Consider the following 20057-nt stretch of genomic DNA (forward strand, 5'->3'; position numbering starts at 1 on the left):
CTGAGAAGTAACTTACTGAAGGTTAGGACCTCTCTTGTAGAGATCATAGTAGATCATCCAAGGAGTGGAGAGAGAGAGTAATGCTACTTTTGCATCTCTCCAGATTGTAATACTAGTTTTCTTTATCCAGATGTGATTCAGCACTGCCAGAGGGTCAAGCCAGTCATTGACCTGGTTCACAAGGTCATCAGCACTGATGTGTCGATAGCAGATTGTCTTCTGCCGATCACATCACGGATCTACATGCTGTTACAGAGGTAAGTAGCTGACTGGCAGTGACAGCTAAGGCACCCCTGAAGTTGCTAGAAATGGGAAAAATGGTCAACAACAAATTTTACCAAAGGCTATTTAGGAAGTCTGTCGCAGAGCTGGGATTAGAATTCTGGAGTTCCTGCCTTCATGTCCTGTGCTTAGACCACTAGACCACCTTGCCTACACACAACCGTTGTATTGCTTTAACTATAATGATATAACAGTACAACTCTCCCTAATGTGGATGCAATGGCACCTGATATAGCTATCCCTGAAGGGAAGGGGAATACTCTTTACCAGTATAAGGCACCTATATAACTGTGTCCACGCTATGGGTTGTACAGAGTTAACTATTTCCACAGAGAAATCACAACCTCTCTATACCAGTATAAAAACTGTGTAGACCAGATCTAAGTTCTGAAGATTTTATATGTAATACTCTGGGTTTTTCCTAGGTTAACAAGTGTGATCTCTCCCCCAGTGGATGTTATTGCTTCTTGTGTCAATTGTTTGACTGTATTGGCTGCCCGCATGCCAGCTAAGGTGAGGGTATACCTTCTGATTTTTCTGAAATGGATGGAGATATAGATAGATAGATATATAGATATATAAACTGCTCTCTCCTCTTCTAGGTTTGGACTGACCTTCACCACACGGGGTTCTTACCATTTGTTGCCAATCCAGTTTCCATTATGAGTCACATGATCAGGTAATTCAGTTTTCTCTTGTGCCTTTGCTTCCCTTGATGATATGCCATATGAGTAAGTGTTTCATTAGTGTGAATTCCAAACCTTCTAAAATCCAGACACCTAATGTTCCATTCTTACATAATAAACTGGCAAAATCCTTATTCTAAATTCAGTTCCACTGAATCACATGTGACTGTAAAGTGTTTGAGCTCCTTATATTTTCTATAAGTAGAAAATACTACATTTAGACACACCCTCTGATCATAAATGTGCTTAGCTTTGCAGCAGAAGCAAGATTAATCAGACCTATAAAATACAAGATACTGCCCTTAAGGAGAAGTAAAATACTTCTTAAGTGCAAGGGTGATTTGTCCTGAGCTTGGTGAGTCATCTTTTCTCTACTCAGGATCATTCCCCCATGTGTATTAGTTAATGGGATCCCCCTTCCCACTGCACATGTGCGCACACCTCTCCATCATGCTTGGTTCCTATTGTACATACAATGCATGCTCTCGCTCCTTCCACAGTGCAGAGGGAATGAATGCTGGGGGCTATGGAAACCTGTTGATGAGCGTGGAACAGCCTCAGGGCGAGTATGGTGTCACCATCTCCTTCCTACACTTGGTCACAACTCTTGTCCGTGTAAGTGTTTCTGCAGTGCTCCTACATTTTCAGGCAGCAATAGATTACTACGAGCTGATGAGGGTGAAGATGAGGTAAAGGTGTGTACTGAATGTATGAGGTTCCCTTGGGTGGGCCACCTCTGGTATGCACTTGACAACATACCCGCCTTTTGTGCTGAGGCTCCTGCTTTTCCCATGTTTTGGTCTTCCCAACAATCATCTTCAAGATGCAAATTGCACTCGCTCCCCAATCAGGGTGGCGGGAGTGCTCAGTCTCTTCCAAATCCCATTAACATTGCTCTGTGTAAGCAGGAAAGGAAAGCTCTTTGCTGCTTTTCCTCTTCTAGAGATCCCTAACACCTCTGATCTTCACTTGCTTTGAGTGCAAGAGAATAGAAATTGCTCATAAACCTCTGTCCCCATGCTGCATTGCGCTGTACTGCTGGCAAAACTGTTCTGGCCCCTATTTCTGTCTTTGGAGTGTGAGCATTAAATGTCTTCCAACCAAAGATTTCACACCTTTGAATTAGAATCGGAACTGTAATGTTGCTGCTTTTTCTAGGGACAACTTGGCAGCACCCAGAGCCAAGGGCTAATGCCCTGCATTGTGTTTGTGCTGAAGGAAATGTTACCAAACTACCACAAATGGCGCTATAACTCCCATGGAGTCAGAGAACGAATTGGTAAGGATAGCTCTTCAAGGGAAGCAAAGTTGAACTCTGTCTAGAGAGAATGTGTCTTTCTCTGTTTTTTTCCCCTTTCATTATAAATGGCTCAGTGAGCACTTGGATTTATACTTTATAATGTAATGGTACCTATTGCTTCTGAGCTCAACAACTGTTCTCTCTGAAGACTAAATCCATTCTTCCTGCTTTTCAGGGTGTCTAATCCTGCAGCTCATCCATGCTATTCTGAATCTCTGCCCTGAAATGGATCCTCACAGCGGGTAAGGGGGAAGTGAATTTCATACATCAATATATATGCAACAGCCCCATTTACAGTGTAGAAGATCTCAGTCACTGTTCTTTTGTTTGCAACCTAGAATGTGAAATATTAAACTGGCAAGGGTATAGTGTGCTGCTTTGTAGTCTTGGTGCCCCCTTACTTACGCTGAGCCCAGGGAAATGCAGAAAGGGGTGGGAGAGAGGGCAAACCCAGATGGTCATCCCCGCTGATGAGGGGAAGGAAACAGACTTAATTTTATATTGCTGCAGATGTGCACATTCCAGGGCCCATTAGACTGCCATCCACTTCTCTGTGGTTGGTGTGCCCACTCTGAGGGTTTGAACCTAAGGAGTGGTATAGAATGTGGAAGAAGTTACTTTGTGTTCACTTTCATGGTGCATGGTGGATCAGTAGGACCTTTCTATCTTGCGCATTTCTAATGTGCTCATCCCTGTAGCGTTTGGGCTGATGCGGGCACTGATGCATGCTGAGTGTATCAGATCAGGCAGAGAACCTTTCCTTTCATTCCTTGCTTTCCATTGTCTGTGTCCTTGTCTTGTAGCAGTGCTCCAAGCCTGCAGTCCTTATGCATCTTCAGCCTGGCCAACACGGAAGCAGGACAGGCTGTCATTAACATCATGGGCATCGGTGTGGACACCATTGATATGGTCATGGTCTCGCAGTCCTGTAGGTGAGTCGCATGTTCCACTCTTGCATGGAAAAAGCAGCTACAAATAATACTTGAAATGTGGCTTAACTGGGTTACATGTTGCTGGGACTCAGTGGAGCTGCCAGTCAGGGCAACCATCTCTGATCAAAATTCTGAAAAAATTACCAAGAACCTGCTGCTTATTCACAGCTTTCCGTTGCTGTGCTTATTCTCTTTTCAGAGTAACAGCCGTGTTAGTCTGTCTTTGCAAAAAGAAAAGGAGTACTTGTGGCACCTTAGAGACTAACCAATTTATTTGAGCATGAGCTTTCGTGAGCTACAGCTCACTTCTGAAGTGAGTTGTAGCTCACGAAAGCTCATGCTCAAATAAATCGGTTAGTCTCTAAGGTGCCACAAGTACTCCTTTTCTTATTCTCTTTGTATACGTTCCCTAATTCCTGCAGTTTCTTTTCATTTCTGATTTTGCTTAGCCTAACCGAGTATTGCACTGTGGAAATGAGATGTCGGTAAGCTTGATTGTTTCACACTTGCTTGTATAATGCTGTTATAAAGAAATCACTAGATTCAGCATATGAAAGTACCAAATGAAGTAAAAGGCAGGAAAATTATAGCAAAAGTTCCAATTTTCATGCCTCCAAATCATGCCTGAGTCCAGTACAATCCACTAGTTTGAGAAACTATTACAAAGCTTGAGTTGCAGTGTTAGAAAGTCCTTGTGGTTTCTTGATTAATCAGTTTCTTATATGTGGATTCCTGAAGGCAGTTCTGGGGCTGCTTCACAACTTAAACCTCCTCCCCAGCCAGTTATCAGGACAGTTACTGCTGAACACTTCAACAATGGTTAAATGCCTTTATTTATTAGTGTGTAACTGAAGGCCCTTCTGTGCTTTGAAAAACACTCTCTGGCCCTTAATAGTGTGCTCATGGGACCCACTTAGCCTTTCTGGTCTGGGACAGTTAACTCTTAAGATACTTTAACAAATCTGTTGGGGAAAGAGGGAACCTAGAACACAATGAAAACAAATAGAAATATTGAATTAGAGGTTTTTCACAGACTGATGCCACATGACTGCAGTACAGATAATCTGTAGTAGGGGCTTTCAGACTTCTTAGTCTGGACCTCAAGTGTGTGTGCGCACGCGCACAGAGGACACCTGCCCTTCCAATTGTGACCTTGTGGACCCCATCCTCTCCCGTTAATGATAGCATAAAATCTCTCATGAGTATAGCAGTTGCTTATGTGGAAAAGTAACATTAGGAAAGTATCTAAGCATTTTAGCTGCCTTTAATGTGGGTTGCCCTTTGTGAAGAAAGTTAATCAAGCTGCTTGCTTTGGCTCTTCGTTTCATCTGCCCATCCTGTCTGTTCTGCTCCTCCTGCCACCTGCCCCTCTGCACATACTGCTTTACCATGTAGTCCTCCTCTCCTCTGCACATTCAGGAAGAAAGGAAGAGAGCCAGAACTGTGTGGCTTGCTGTCTCTCCACTGATCACTAGCAACTGCTTCCCAGACCACCAGTGGTATTCAGAGGTCCTCAACTCTTTGGTCTGTCATAGAGACACATGACAGTGCTATCATTGGTTATTTCACAGTAGCTGTCTGATGCTGTCTCATCACCCTGTTTATACAGCTTGGCTCTTTTTCCCTAGCCAAGTTTGGTTTAGTCAAAAATAGTTTCTTAACAATAGTGTCCCAATAGTGTTCTCCCTTTCGTCTCCTTAATATGACCATCACTTATTTATATGCAGTGTTGTTGTAGTTGTGTTGGTCCCAGGATATTAGGGGGACAAGGTGGGTGAAGTAAGCTTTATTGGACCAACTTCTGTTGGTTAGAGAGACAAGCTTTTGAGCTTACACATAGCTATTTGGACAGTTACCCTACATCTGTATCAAAGGTAGCATGCATCAGCAGTTATGTGTGCTCCAGGGCCTTGTTTACCCATCTATGCCAAGGACATTTTAATCTTTTTGATACTCTTGCTTTTATACATTAGTCCTTGAATTGTCCTTGCTGTGCCTCTGTATTTCCCCTTTCCATGCTTCCTGTGACTTGCTTCTATAAAAATGAAGTAGCATGATCTTAGAAATTTTAGATTTATTTTACTTGTTTGGTCCAACAGTTATACTCACTCATTGGAGAATTTCAAGGGAATTGCACGCATTGCAGATTTGTGGAAGTAAGTGTAATGTTGTGCAAGCCAGAACCCCCCCACCCTTCCAAAAAACCCTTATGTTCAGATAACATGCAGTGTCTGACTTATGATGAAGACTAGCTCATCCTCTTGTCCCTGTGTATTATAGCCTTTGTAATAGGTAAGATCACCCGTAATTTGAAACATACATGACGTTGGCATGGTAGGATGGGTTAAGGATAAAGCATCCGTTTCAATTCTGAATTGCCTCCTTGTTTTCATGGAATTATCTAGACACAGCAATAACTCTATCGTTCAGATTGTAACAGCTGCCATTATAAGTCTGATCTTGAACTTGGCTCTGCTCTGTGTAACTTTCTGTAAATTTTCCTTTCTTCCTGAAATTTCTTCTCCATACTCTCTTTGCATAGTAGAATCTTTTAGCAAAGTTTTGAGGTTAGTTTCTTAGTTATGGGAGTCTGAAGAAATAAAGAAGGGGACTCAAAATTGTTACAACTTGTTTTGTCTTTTCATAACTGAAAAATGGCTTGGTCTGAAAACTTCACATTTGTTTTACATGCTAATTTTCAGTTAGAACTGACACACAGGACTATTACTAACAAGCTGAAGTGGAAAAGCTCGTAATGACGAAGGGTCAGATTTTAAGGCTTTAAGTATAAGATGATTTCTGTGACAGGCTTTGTGGCAGTTGTAGGTAACATGGCATGTATCTGCAGAGTTTCATAAGAGGAACTAGTTAGGGATTTGAAGAGGTTATAAGCTCTGCCTGTTGCCTGAAGGAGATCTCAAGTAAATCACTACAGACAGCGGAGGAGTTGGGTCCTGTTACAGCAGGGGACCTTTGGTCCCTCTTTGTCCCAAACTAAGCAGCTCCTAAAGCAGCTGTCCAGCTCAGGGGAAATATTGGTCTTCATACTGAGATCCCATCTAGCCACCACCCAAAACTGTGTGACCCTACTTCCAGTTTCACTGTGAGACACTGAGTGACCCTCTGCCCCATGTATAGCAACCTCATCTTCCTATTTCCTTGCCATGACCATTCCCATCTTAACATGCCTGCTCACCCCTAAAGATAGGTTGTGATGAAAAGGGTTAGGAGGTTTTAAGGCTCATCCCTTCCACCTCTGCTTTGTTCCAGAACAAAAGGGAAGGGGGAGCCTGGACTTGTTAGGAGGAGGTGAGATCTGTTGGGAGATTGTGGCATTAATCTCTAAAAAGTTGGTCCCTAAACAGATGAACTTTAATAAGGGTTAAAAAGGTTAATAAAATTCAGAACCAGTTTTTTCTTTGTCTGACTGGTTTGGACTCCTTATAAGTGAGACTAATGGTAGAAACAGCCCCTTGCCAATTTGAACATCTACTGTGAAACCAAAGGCCATGTGGATCCTCTAACGTCCACTGATATAGACAGCAGAGTTTAGAACCTTGGGGAGTACAACAGTTACAAGAGACTTCTCATGCTGCATAAATGTGCTAACAGCCAGTGGAGGTTTCTGCTTTTAAAAAGCCATCATAGGAGAAAAAAATGTACTCTAAAGGGTGGGTTTATGTTTCATGCAGAAACAGGCGAAACTCTCATTGGAGGGTGAGCACGATATGGGGAGAGAGTTACTGTGGGTGGAGGAATCTTAACTTCAGATGTCTTTGCTTTCTAAAGTTTAGGTGAATTATGTCTCAACCTTAACTGTATTTCAACAACTTTTTTTTGTCTGATAAGTTTTTAGCTTAATTTTTGTTGGTTTTAATCTCCCTCCTCCTACTCCTCGGCAATAATGGACGACACAAGAGTTTTAAATTTTTTGGGTTATTGGATCTGTCTGAAAACTGCTTTTTGCACTCCTCAAACTTAAAAACTTATGAGCTAATTTAACTCCAACCTAGGTAAGAAGTAAAATCACAGTTATGTACCCCAAAGACAAGGGTTTAGAACAGAAACACTCTCAGGCCCTTGTGCTACTATTATAAACTCAAGATTGGTTCTGCAGTAGTTTTTTGTATTATATTGCAACAGTTACATGATAAGTGAGAGTAAGTGGAGTTCTCTTACAACCTTTGCTCTTGCATGATAGGACCACAGGATACTGAATTTGCTATTTGAATACTGTACAGCTTATTAGCATCATTTGAGTTGATTTTAATGTATTCCTTTTGGTTTCTGTTTGGCAACACAGCGATGAGTCACTGGGCCAGGGCCAGCTGCTGATCCAGACAGTAAAGCTGGCATTCTCGGTCACCAATAACGTCATCCGGTTGAAATCCCCTTCTAGCGTGGTATCCCCACTAGAACAGGCACTTACTCAGCATGGTATGTACCTCTTTGTTGGCCAGCCCAGGCAGTAGTGTCTGTCCCTCGCACACAGATAATGTGTAACTTGCTAACACTAGATTGAGGTATGACTTCTCTGAACAGAGCAGTTCTCATCCAGCGTACTTGTGAGGGGAGGGTGCCAGAGGGCATTCTCCTCCTCCAAGGGATTAGCCAAAGGACATTTAGTAAATTCCCTATAATGTGGACTAGGCTAACAGGTTTTCCCCTTGCATTATACCTTTACGGAACCCTCTTATGCAGTGATGCTGGGTATATGACACTGGGCCCACTTTTGGGAGGGTAGCAGAATTGTTTTTCTCTTGCTCTTCATCTGCTAGGATCTTGGTGGCACTGATGCTTCTGGTTCTTTGCAGTTCTGAGAGCAGTGTGGAAGCTTTGGACTATATTAACATTGTTGGCTCACCAGGACTGCTTTCAAATAGCCACCTACTGTTATTTTCACTTCTTTTGTTTACTGCTTTCTAACATGAGACAGTGCTGAACAGTATGGTAAAGCAGCTGCCAGTAGTACCTATGGCCAGACCCATCTGTTGTCCTCTTGGAAAGCTGAATTCATTCCCTCTCACTCCCTTTCCACTCTAGTATAGAGTACAATGCTGTTACTGATAGTTGCTGAATAGTCTCTCTCGAAGAGCCCTCATAGGAGACTATTCCAGTTTCTCACCTGTGATTTAATTGTGTTCTCACCAGGTGCTCATGGGAACAATCTGATTGCTGTCTTAGCCAAATATATCTACCACAAACACGACCCAGCACTGCCACGCCTTGCCATCCAGCTGCTCAAACGACTCGCTACGGTAAAACTAGTTTCTCACAAGCGCTTTCCCATGCTTTCCCTTTATGTTGCTTCCATCACTTAAACTGTCTCCAGTGGCCCTCCAAGATACAACCTGTGAGTGTTCTTGCTTTGAGATTTCCAACCTTGTCAAAAAGGCACCTATATTAACAGTTATCTAGGGACCCTGTATTAAGACTTATTCTTTACCTATTGGACTAACACTTTTTGGTTGTTAAAATCTGAAAGCGCCTCTGGGTTTTATTTAAGTATTTAAATATTGTAATTTTGGGGGTATTTATTTTAACATGTCTCAACCCAAATCTATGTAGCTGTCTGTCTTTCTTCTTAGGTTTTGCCCCTTTCCTTGTGAAATAGACAAGGAATGGAGCAGAATTCCTAAAGAGGCAACCAAAACTCAGAACAATTTGACAATTTTCTATATGTTCCATTAAAATCAAAATTATTTCTTGATTTCCTCTCTCCCACGTCCCTGCACTCAAGGGTGAGAATTTTCTTGTTTTCAGTTTCAAACAAATATCACAAGCCTCATTTATATATTGAGAGGAAGCATCATAGCGTTTATCAACATTTTTTTTAGTGTGTTTCTTCCCTTTTGCAGGTGGCTCCAATGTCTGTTTACGCCTGCCTGGGGAGTGATGCTGCTGCCATTCGTGATGCCTTTTTGACCCGCCTGCAGAGTAAGATTGAGGATATGCGCATTAAAGTCATGATCCTGGAGTTCCTCACTGTTGCTGTAGAGACACAGCCGGGGCTCATTGAGCTCTTCCTGAACCTGGAAGTGAAAGATGGGAGTGATGGGTCAAAGGTAAAACAACAAGTGTCTACATAGGAATATCCTGTTACTCCAGTAAACCCTTATCTTTTCATGTGACTTGGAGCTTTCCTGGCTTTGTTCCTTATTTTAGTAAAGATCTCTAAGGCTTTACTTTGTCCTCAGTATGAGTGTCTTTGTCATACACCCCGAGGTGCCTGACAAGATATTGAACATTGGTTTTAATGCTGTGTTGCCTGATTCTGTGATGAGAACCTTATGACCTTCTGATCAATTGGCAAGAGGTTCCCTTCGACCAAAGAGAAATCTTCCTGTGTTCTCCAATGACTATGCAAGCACTTCCTGTTTCAGTATGCTATTTAATTGCACCTACAAAATATACAGGAAAGTAAAGCTTTTTTTCTGCCCTTTGAAGTAATCTACTTATAAAAATAATTTATTCCGCTCTTCACTGTCTTTTTAGCAATTCCTCATAGGCATTATATATTACATGTATGTGCATATGAAACACACACCTATACCATGTGCTCAAGCTTTACTTCCTTGTGTATTTTGTCGGTGGAATTAAATAGCATACTGAAACAGGAAGTGGTTGGATGTAGATGTCTCTCATTTTCTCCCTCTTGCTTTAGGAATTCAGCTTAGGGGAATGGAGTTGCCTCCAAGTGGTCTTGGAACTGATAGACTCCAAACAGCAGGAAAGATACTGGTGCCCTCCCCTCTTGCACCGGGCCGCCATTGCATTCCTTCATGCCCTGTGGCAGGACCGTCGGGATAGTGCCATGCTGGTCCTGAGGACCAAGTGAGTCATTGCTTTTCTATGTTTCAGAGATGTGGCCTGTATTCCTTGTTTCTAGTATATAACTTTGGCTGTTTTCAAAATGCATTTTCTTTGAATGGGCTCAGTTTACCAAGCTCTCCAGATTGCTCTGTATGACTGCCGTGTCCTCAGCATTTACCATACCGCCAAACTTTGTGTCATCGGCAAATTTTGTCAGCAGTGATTTCATATTTATTTCCAGATCATTGATTAAGATGTTGAATAGCATCGGGCCTAGTACCATTCACAGGCTGATTGAGAATGGGCTGTTTTAAACTCTATTTCAGTGAATAGAAATAAACATATCCCACCAGTTCTGACAAGTTGGAGGATGCCTTTTAACTGTAACTTAAATACTGGGTGGTCAGACTCAGAGTCTTCTCAGCTAATAGCTGATTAGACCTCTTCCTCCAGTCTCCTGGTAACCTGCTTTGCAGGCAAAACATTGGGGAAAAATTCAGTAGTTAGGGATGTTTATGTTAGGGAAAAATTAAACTTTCAGTTGTGAAGCACATGTGCACGGTTCTGTTGAAGAAACCCTTCTCTTTCAGTGTGCTCTGCACTGCCAGGTGAGTAGTGTTACCACATGTGTGAAATATCTCAGACAGTGGAGTTTGCAGTGAAAGGCTGGCAGGATCAGACTGTTCCTGTCAGGTGTGCTGTGCAGGTCCGCGGTTCTCAACCAGGGGTACGCAGGGATTTTCCAGAGGATAGATCAACTCATCTAGATATTTGCCTAGTTTTACAACAGGCTACATAAAAGTACTAGTGCAGTCAGTGCAAACTAAAATTTCCTACAGACAATGATTTGTTTATACTGCACTATGTACTATACACCGAAATGTAAGTACAATATTTATATTCCAATTGATTTATTTTATAATTATATGGTAAAATGAGAAAATAAGCAATTTTTCAGTAACAGTGTGCTGTGACACTTTTGTATTTTTATGTCTGATTTTGTAAGCAAGTAGTTTTTAGGTGAGGTGTAACTTGGGGGGTACGCAAGACAAATCAGAGCCCTAAAAGAGGTACAGTAGTCTGGAAAGGTTGAGAGCAATAGGAGAAGTATGGTAACTTACAGTATTTTTATGTGTTTTTAGGCCAAAGTTTTGGGAAAACTTAACCAACCCCCTCTTTGGGACCCTTTCTCCCCCCTTAGAAACATCAGAGGTGAGTTGTTTATAAGGACTGACAATAGCTGTGTTTTTCTGAGAAGTGAGTGGTGTGTGCAACTTCCTTCCTTTTGCTTGTTGCCATCTCAGAGGAAATATGGTTGGGTAAGGCACAAGGGGGAGTTCTGAGGGTGGGTTTTGTTTCCAACGCTTGCACGGATTAGCTGTGTAACTTTGGACTAGTCTCCTAAACTCTCACTGCCTCTGTTTCACCATCTGTAAAACAGAGATAACATCTACCTAACAGGGATGATGATGCTTACCTCCTTAATGTTTGTAAAGAACTAGTACACTAGATGTGCAATATAGTGTATGTACATACGTGTACAGGATATTTTGCTCCTGTTCCCAGACATCTGAACAATCTCTCCTCCTTAGTGGGCCTACCTCAGACTGACTTGGGTTCCTGAGGATTTTGCCTTTCTTCTGCTTTGGAAACTTCTGTCTTCCCTGTGAAAATCTTAATCCCCCTCCATCCAACTGCCATCCAGATTTGAATATGGTGCTCTTCCCTTGTTGGCAGAGTAGATGAGCGCTGTCTACTGAGGCAGCTGCTCTTACATAAGGCCATTTGATCCTTACTCCCTCCTAACGAGAGAAGATGGCTGTGGCATTCTCATGGGAGGGACACTTCTCATAGGAAAGTGCCATACCATTCACTCTGTCTCTACGTGATAAGCAGGCCAAGTCTTGCTTCCATCCCTGTCTCAGCCCCAAGGAGGTCCAGAGGGTTGCCTTTGTGCTACTCATAGGCCCTGTTGGCATAATGCTCAGGAATCCAAGGGTAACATGAAAACGGGGGTCACTTGAACACCACAAGGGTGCTTGATTGACAGTGTAGGTGTACTGGACTTTTTAGACTGTGGTCCTCAACACTCTTTGTAAGACAGAGCTTGGGACACAGTGCTGCCAGATCTGACCTGGAGGAACAGATAACCTGCTCATGTTCTGCTTTTATTCCCTCTTTGTAGCTCAGTGTCTTGGACACTTGTGCCTTAATCATGAAAATCATCTGCCTGGAGATCTACTATGTGGTCAAGTGAGTCATTGCCAATCTGTCCTGTTCTAGAGTTTTCAGCGATGCTAGGGGCACCTGAAAGTGAGGGCAAAGTCCTGCGCTGTGTGTGGATTAAATCCTAAGAGATTATCCATGTTTGAGGGGGAGGCAAATTGGAGCTAACAGTTCCGTGGAAGTGCTAGATGGACAGTCAATAGTTTACCTGTGGCTGCTGCAGCTCAGAAGAGAGGAGCACAAGTCTGCCTCCTTTGATTTGAATTTCATGCAGCCATCTATTAGAGGAATAGGTGTCATGAGAAGAGTCTCTGTGGCCTGTAAATGTGACATACTGGGTATGGATCTCAAAAGAGGAATATCTGTCCTGGAATAATGACACTTTAAATATTTTTAAGCTCATTATGGGACTATTCTAGCCACATGTAATACAGTGAAATGTTCCCATCATACACTGGATGCTAGGACTAAAATTAGGACAATCTAGCTTTTCTCCAACTCTGTAGCAGTGCATAGTATTGAGTTTGTGTCTATGACGTTTATGTCAGAAATTTTTACTTTGCTTCAGTAGGATTCTTTGGATAGAGTGGGTAATCATGTGTTTTAGAAAAAAGTTTCACCATTTTAACATCTATAATTATAGCATGACATCAATTTACTACTTTAGCTTTTTGTAATGTTGTCTGTGTCTTTTTTGGAGGGTGGGGCAAGGACATTCTTCTGTTGGTCTAGCATCGCCAGATGTGGTATTTTATGGTATTGAGGTAATATGACATAGAATAGCCCCTATTAAACATATTTACTTTGATAAGCTCATTTTTTGTTTGAAGTGTGTATCAACTCTGTAAAATAACACTGAAGTGGTTAAAGTTTGTGTGTCTGACTTCTAAATCAAACTTCCTCAGCTTATAAATGAATGGATGATTTTCTAGTTTCCAGATTTGCAAAACATATCCTGAGGTTTCGAAGTTCAGATGTGTGTTCTCTCTCACAGGCCCACCAGAAATAAAATTCTCAGTAAGATTTAAAATTAAGTCTGAAGCATGATCCAGAATGGGTTCCAGGTTCTTCTCCCAGAGCTGTGCTGTTCTGCAGACCTAATAGGAAGCAGTAACTTACTTTTATCCCTAAAGTCAGCAGAATACACAGACAGGGAGTTGATTTGCTGAGTAAGAATGTGACCCTCTTATATACTCACTTCCTTGAATGTAACTACTATTCTGAAAATTCAGGAATAAATAAAAATCACACGTTTAAAAAGATGAGTTGTTTCTCTCTAGCGGTCACCCTTCTTCCATACCATGTGATGCAATAAGTGGGATCCCCTTCTGAATTCACTCTGTGTGGGACAGTCTTGCCCCACAAGCTAACTTTCCATTCTGCATCTTAGAAGGAGCATGTTCTCTGATCAGAGAATAAATGAAAATGTATCTGATTGCTCTTCTTGACTTTGTCAGGGGCTCACTGGACCAGTCCCTGAAAGACACTCTGAAGAAGTTCTCCACAGAAAAGCGCTTTGCTTACTGGTCAGGATATGTGAAGTCCTTGGCACTGCATATGGCAGAGACAGAGGGTAGCAGCTGCACCTCCTTGACAGAGTATCAGATGCTGATCTCGGCCTGGCGGATGCTGCTGATTATCTCCACCAGTCATGTAAGAGCCACCTTGACTAATAATGTTTTGAATAGATACGTGCCCTGTTGTTCAAGCCACATATGGTGCAGTGAGGGATCAGGCTGTTGGTTTTTTTTCCATTATCTTGTATGTGTACTCACAATCTGAATGGACACCAATACCATAGAGCAGAATTACCTCAGTGAGTTTTGTTTTGCTAAGTGATCAAAACTAGCATACTGTATGTGTGTGGCATGGGAGTGAGGGGATGTTGCATCATTTCTATAATAAGTGTAAAGAAAGCCAATAACACTGTCTATACCCAGAGAGATGCAGTAGATACTTATAGTAAAGTGTGATGAAGATGCCCTGTGTACACTCTGTTCCCAATTACCTGTCACTCAATGTTGACTTTTTGCCCCTTGCTTTTCTAACAACTAGTAATTCTTCGTTTCTTTCTCTATAATTGAATCATCCAGCAGATGCAAAAGCCTATGCCACCTTGTAAATTAATAACAAATTCAAAAAGGTGGGGTTGATGTTGGATTGGAAAGACGAGGGTGTGTGTGTTGGTGATGTAACTTTCACTGTGGTGTATAATTAGTCTGATCTGTCTCTAGGCAGATATAATGCATCTGACTGAATCTGCAGTTCGGCAGCAACTGTTTCTGGAGGTGCTAAGTGGGACCAAAGCTTTAGTAAGTGTTTACATTTCAATTTGTAGCTCTTCAAGGAATCTCTTTCAAGACTGGGCACACAATTGTCCAACTCCTTTGTGGAGCTCTAGTCCTGTATCTGTTTGTGGTTCTGATTTTCCCTGATTCTGTGAGATTAGACTGAAACAAGAAGGTATCTCTTAGAATTACTTTGCTCTCCATAAGTCTTTATTCTCCAAATTATATTGGATTTTCTTGGCCAGCGGGTAACACTGCAATTAGTGCTACCTAGTGATCCTGCAGCATTGCCAGCTGTTGAAAGGCAGGCATGGTCATTGGCTGGACCCTGTGTACTCATTCCAGCTACCTGCGGTGTTGCTTGCTATTGAAGGCAAGGTTGATTACCTACTAGATCAGAGGTGGGCGAACTACAGCCCACGGGCTACATCCGGCCCGTGGGACCCTCCTGCCTGGCCCCTGAGCCCCTGGCCTGGGAGGCTAGTCCCCAGCCCCTCCCCTGCTGTTCCCCCTCCCCCGCAGCCTCAGCTCACTGTACCACCGGCAATGGTCTGGGCGGTGGGGCAGCTGCAGAGCCCAGCCTGACCCGGTGCTCTGTGCTGTGCGGTGGTGTGGCTGGCTCCAGCTGGGTGGCGGGCTGTAGCGCCGCCAGCCACCGGTGCTCCAGGCAGCGCGGTAAGGGGGCAGGGAGCAGGGGGGGTTGGATAGGGGGCAGGGGAGTTTGGGGTGGTGGTCAGGGGGCGGGGGTGTGGATAGGGGTTGGGGTGGTCAGAGGGCAGGGAATGGTGCGGTTGAATCAGGGCAGGGGTCTCAGAGGGGGGCAGTCAGGAGGGAGGTGAGGTTGGATGGGGCAGTCAGGGGACAGGGAGAAGGGGTGATTGGATGGGGCAGGGGTCCCGGGGGGGGCAGTCAGGAATGAGAGGAGGGGTTGGATGGGGCTGGGGGGGCTGTCAGGAGTGGGGGTTCTGGGGGCAGGGATGGGCAGTGGTCCCAGGGAGGCTGTCAGGGAACGGGGGGGTTGGATGGAGCAGGAGTCCCTGGGGGGGGGGCCCCATCAGGGGGTGAGAAGCAGGGGAGGGTGGGGCCCAGGCCTCGCCTGGCTGTTTGGGGCGGCACAGCCTTCCCTAACCGGCCCTCCATACAATTTCCGAAATCTGATGCGGCCCTCAGGACAAAAAGTTTGCCTGCCCCTGTGCTAGATCTTCAGTCGCTGCATGGGCTGATGATGACGATAATAGATGTTTCTTTTAGGTGGATGTTTCACCTGGGAATAATTTCCTCTCTTTCCTCTTGCGATAGCAAGAGGGAACTGTGATGCACGGCTTTACGCCAATAAAAAACAAGTGTGCCACAGCTTCCATTCCAAGTAGGTTGCAAATTGAGATGTAGAATTTATCAACGGGCTCTTGCAATTGATCCGTAGAACACTGTGACCGCACTGCTGAGAGTTAAGTTCTGTTGACCAAATGGGCGAGCGCTTAGAATGTGCTGTTAATATCTATGATTCCATACACCTTCCTTAGCAGTCGTGGGGATGGATCTCTGCTCCCATAGCTCTGTGGAAGGACATATTGAGTTGCATCATCTTTTTTATAATGGATAGTACCATAAACCTCTTTATGGCTCTTTCTGCACATATTCTGTTGACTACCTGCTCTGTACACAAATCTGCTTGGAATATAGCAGCTGGGCAGGGGTGGGGTGGGGAAGCAAGCTCTTAGTGCTCTGAATGTCTGTGTTGAGCCTATTCATCTTTCTCATCTGTGAATGTTGCAATTGTAACTGTTGGGACATTTCTCCTTAGCTGCTGGTCCCCATGTCAGTGTTGTGCCTGCAACTGGGGTCCATGCTGTGCACCCTTCTGCTGATCCTGCTTAGACAATGGAAGAGGTAGGTGCTCTATTTGCATAACTCTTCATAAGTAAGCTAATAGTCACTGATGAATGTAAGAACTTGGAAGAAGATGTTTGAGTTGCTGTGTAGGCTGAATTGTCATGGTGATCTGGGAATTAAAGCAATACCTTATTGTTGTACAATACTCTTTATCTTGCCAGGCCGTGGCTTCGGGGACTGTGGAATCGTGGGATTCACATTGAGGGTGGCATTGATGATGGATGCTGCTGCTGAACTTTATTGTTAAATAGTGATTCTATGCTTTTGTGAGTTTACTTTCACTGTGGAAAAGTGGGACAAGGAAACTTAAATTATATTGAGCCTGCAGTCTCACTGTATTTCCACCACACATTTCTGAAATGTCCATGAGGAGACCCTACTGATGACTTAAATTAAGCAAACTGTATCTGTGCCCCTACACACACATCCCCTCGAAATGATTTGCACAGATCAGTCACAGCCAAGATAATAAGTGGGGAATCTTGTCTCATCTGACGAGCTCTCCCTTTTTTGTTGTCAGCGAGTTGGGTTCTGTGGATAAAATCATAAACTCCTTGACGCAGATTCTGGAGGGAGTGCTGCAGGCAGATCAGCAGGTGATGGAGAAGACCAAGGCCAAGGTGTTCTCTGCTCTCATCACTGTTCTGCAGATGAAGGAGATGAAAGGTGAGAGGGCCTGGCAGAGGTTATGAAGATCAGAGCTGCAACCACTGGAAACATTTGTGTCCCAGTCAAACATTTTTGAGTCAGGAATGCACACATTGTTGGTTGCCAGTGCAGGACAGTGACTATAGTTGGTAGCCAGTGGGATTTTTCTGTTCAATTTATCTTGTTTATTATTTGTATTATGGTAGCTCCCAGAGGCCCCAATCAGCACCCAAGTCCTGTTTTGCTTGGCGCTGTACAGCACATAGTCAAAAGCACTCCCTGCTCCAAAGAGCTTACAGTTTTATCACTTAATCCTTTTATATGGCCCTTGTCCCCACGATCTGAATGCTGCAAGGCCCGTCTCTATGCACTTTTGGGGAAGAATTCAGGTTGAGCATGAGAGGGCTTAATTTTAGTTGTATTAGCACTTGTGCCCACCAATGGGTTATTGTCAGCTATAATGATAAGGAAGGGTGATGCAGTTCATAAAGTTGGAGTATGTATATGATGGGAATTGAATATTTTAAGGGCTCTCAAACATGAGCTGGGTGTTCGTTGAATGAGAGAAATGTAGGAATTGCTGAACTAGATCACATCCACGGTCCTTCAAGTCCAGTATCCTGTCTCTGACCATGGCCAGTACCAGCTGCTTCAGAGAAAGGTGCAAAAAACCCTGTAATGGATAATTATAGAATGACTGCCCTGCTAATGACTGGTTTATACTCTGAAGCATAAGAGGTTTCCAGCCATTTCCCCCCCCCCCCAAGAGATCCTGTTTATTATGATTGTACATATTGTCATTATCCAGATGAATGTCTAATCCCTTTTTGAGTCCTCCTAAGCTCTTGGCTCATTTGGCTGGCTTTCTTAGGTCCCTCTGGAGCCCCCCTCACAGCCCCGGGTAGGTTATAAGTAGATACCTGTAGAATAGTGAAATGCAAAGCAAGTCCTGTCTCTGAGAGGTGGAGGCCCCTGCAGTGCTACCAGTGCAGTAGTTACACTGAAAACGGAAGCGTGAGGGGGATGAGCTAATCCATTGTGTGCTCTGTGTGTGTGCGCCACAGTGAGCGAGATCCCTCAGTACTCCCAGCTGGTGATGAGCGTGTGTGAGACCCTCCAAGATGAAGTAATTGTGCTCTTTGATCAGACACGACACAGCCTCACGTCTGGAGACTCTGTAGATGACAAGGACAGCATGGAAACAGATGATGCCTGCAGGGCTAAACACAAGGACCAGCGAGATGGGGTAAAGGCATTATTTGCCTGCTCTGCAGCCATGTTCTCTTTTTGTAAACAAAGTTACTTGCAGTGTCCACTGTACCATAAAATGCCCCGTCTGCATCATATCACTAGGTAGAAAATGGAGTGTCTTGATGCTTTATTTTGCCAGATAGGGTTTGCAGGCTTATTCACTTTCTGGTGGTGGAGCCCCTGTGATTATGTCCAGACATAGGGGATAGGTTATTGAGACGTGTGTCTCTTGCTATACAACAAGTTCTGGGAAGGTGCTCTTCAGAAGTCTGCTCCTTCTTGTGTGCAAGCCTGTTCAAACTTTAATACGAGGTTCCTGAAAACACACGGAGCCTGTTCTTAGCAGGCGTCTCTTCCAAAGTATTTAGTTAACACCCTCTGATTTCTCTACGGGAGTGTCTAAAAATATTCCCTACCATTTGTCTGCTGACAGTGTACATGGCTGGCTTGTTTCTCTATAATGCAAGTCAAAGACCTTGCCTCCAGCCCCTTGCATCTCCTATACATCAAACAGGTCAGTTACTAGTGGCAATATATGTACCTACTGGGATAACAACCCCAGGAGAGCAAGTCTGGAAGTCTGATTGTATCCATCTGTCCGTCCTGCATACTGAATGTACATTTGCCAAGTAGCAGATAGGTCTGAACTGCCCTATAGACTACAGTAAGTGGGATACCAAGGAGGATTGTGGTCTCTTTGTTGGAGCTGGGGACTTGGGGTACCTGGGTACCATCTCTGCTATTGACAAGCTCTGTAACCTTGGCTGAGTTACTTAACCACTCTGTAAAATTAATCTTATGTTTACTACCTCCCAGGGCATTGAGACTATTAATACTTAAAATTTGCTTTGAAATGATCATGAAAGGTTTTATAAGAGCAATGTGGTGGTGGTCATACAAACAGTTAGGATACTCTCACCTCAAAGGGGGAAGGGTGAACCCTTGAAATGGTGGGCTCAAATGTGCGAAAGTCTTCAGTGGCCTCTGTGTAAGTTTCATACCTCACTCCTTTGTGACCCATTACCTCTAAAGAGACTGTGGGTTGGTCCTGACAGCAAAGGACTATTGTAGCTGTGAGTCTGGTGGTGTCAGGTCTCCCCTGAGTACATTACTGCAGGAAATGGATTGTTACTGTTTCTCGCCCAGATCTGCTTTAAGGAACTTTGCTACTATGCAGCCCCGTAAGTGTGCACGGTGCCACACCCAGTGTTTACTGATGCCATAATTCATGTATGTGAGAACAGTTACAACTTAGATCCCATCTACCCATTTGTTTTTGGACAGTCTTTTAATGTCTGTCTTTCCTCCCTATCCCCTGCTCTGGGATCTGTCATGTCCCATTCTCCCTCCTTCCCTGTTGCTGCAGGTGTGTGTTCTAGGGCTGCATCTGGCAAAGGAACTCTGTGAAGTAGATGAAGATGGAGATTACTGGCTGCAGGTTACTAGGAAGGTCCCTATGCTGCCAACGATCTTCACTGCCCTAGAGATCAGCCTGAGAGTTAAACAAAATCTTCACTTCACAGAAGCCTCGTTGCATCTACTGCTGACCTTAGCCAGGACGCAACAGGTGAGAGAGAGACACAAATGAGAGCTTCTTGCTGGATTGTTGGCTCTATATTTAAAATGCAGTTCATCTCACTGCACTGTTTGTCAGCAGCAGTGCAGTGCATTATGCCTCACACTCTACAGCTGAGCAGTGCATTATGCCTTACGGGTGCCATTAAAGCCCTGCCAAGGG

General features: G+C 43.8%; 1 protein-coding gene across 4 annotated transcripts in view; it reads left to right on the top strand.

The window, feature by feature from the left end:
• Positions 1-20057, top strand: part of NUP188 (nucleoporin 188) — a 47442-nt gene that overhangs the window by 19827 nt on the left and 7558 nt on the right. The window contains exons 17-36 of one of the 4 annotated variants that reach the window (XM_084650385.1): positions 131-257; positions 708-795; positions 885-961; positions 1469-1583; positions 2127-2247; positions 2444-2510; positions 3072-3200; positions 5300-5356; positions 7504-7637; positions 8352-8458; positions 9059-9265; positions 9865-10034; positions 11156-11225; positions 12199-12266; positions 13697-13892; positions 14474-14551; positions 16332-16417; positions 16941-17086; positions 18133-18314; positions 19686-19886. In XM_084650385.1, coding sequence (XP_084506511.1) covers positions 131-257; positions 708-795; positions 885-961; positions 1469-1583; positions 2127-2247; positions 2444-2510; positions 3072-3200; positions 5300-5356; positions 7504-7637; positions 8352-8458; positions 9059-9265; positions 9865-10034; positions 11156-11225; positions 12199-12266; positions 13697-13892; positions 14474-14551; positions 16332-16417; positions 16941-17086; positions 18133-18314; positions 19686-19886 — 2426 coding nt within the window. The remainder of the gene's footprint in view (positions 1-130; positions 258-707; positions 796-884; positions 962-1468; positions 1584-2126; positions 2248-2443; positions 2511-3071; positions 3201-5299; positions 5357-7503; positions 7638-8351; positions 8459-9058; positions 9266-9864; positions 10035-11155; positions 11226-12198; positions 12267-13696; positions 13893-14473; positions 14552-16331; positions 16418-16940; positions 17087-18132; positions 18315-19685; positions 19887-20057) is intronic. The other 3 variants (XM_084650386.1, XM_084650387.1, XM_084650388.1) reach the window with 3 other exon arrangements.

Source organism: Lepidochelys olivacea (genome assembly GCF_965140295.1).
Source record: "Lepidochelys olivacea isolate rLepOli2 genome assembly, chromosome: 16".
Taxonomy (NCBI): Eukaryota; Metazoa; Chordata; order Testudines; family Cheloniidae; genus Lepidochelys; species Lepidochelys olivacea.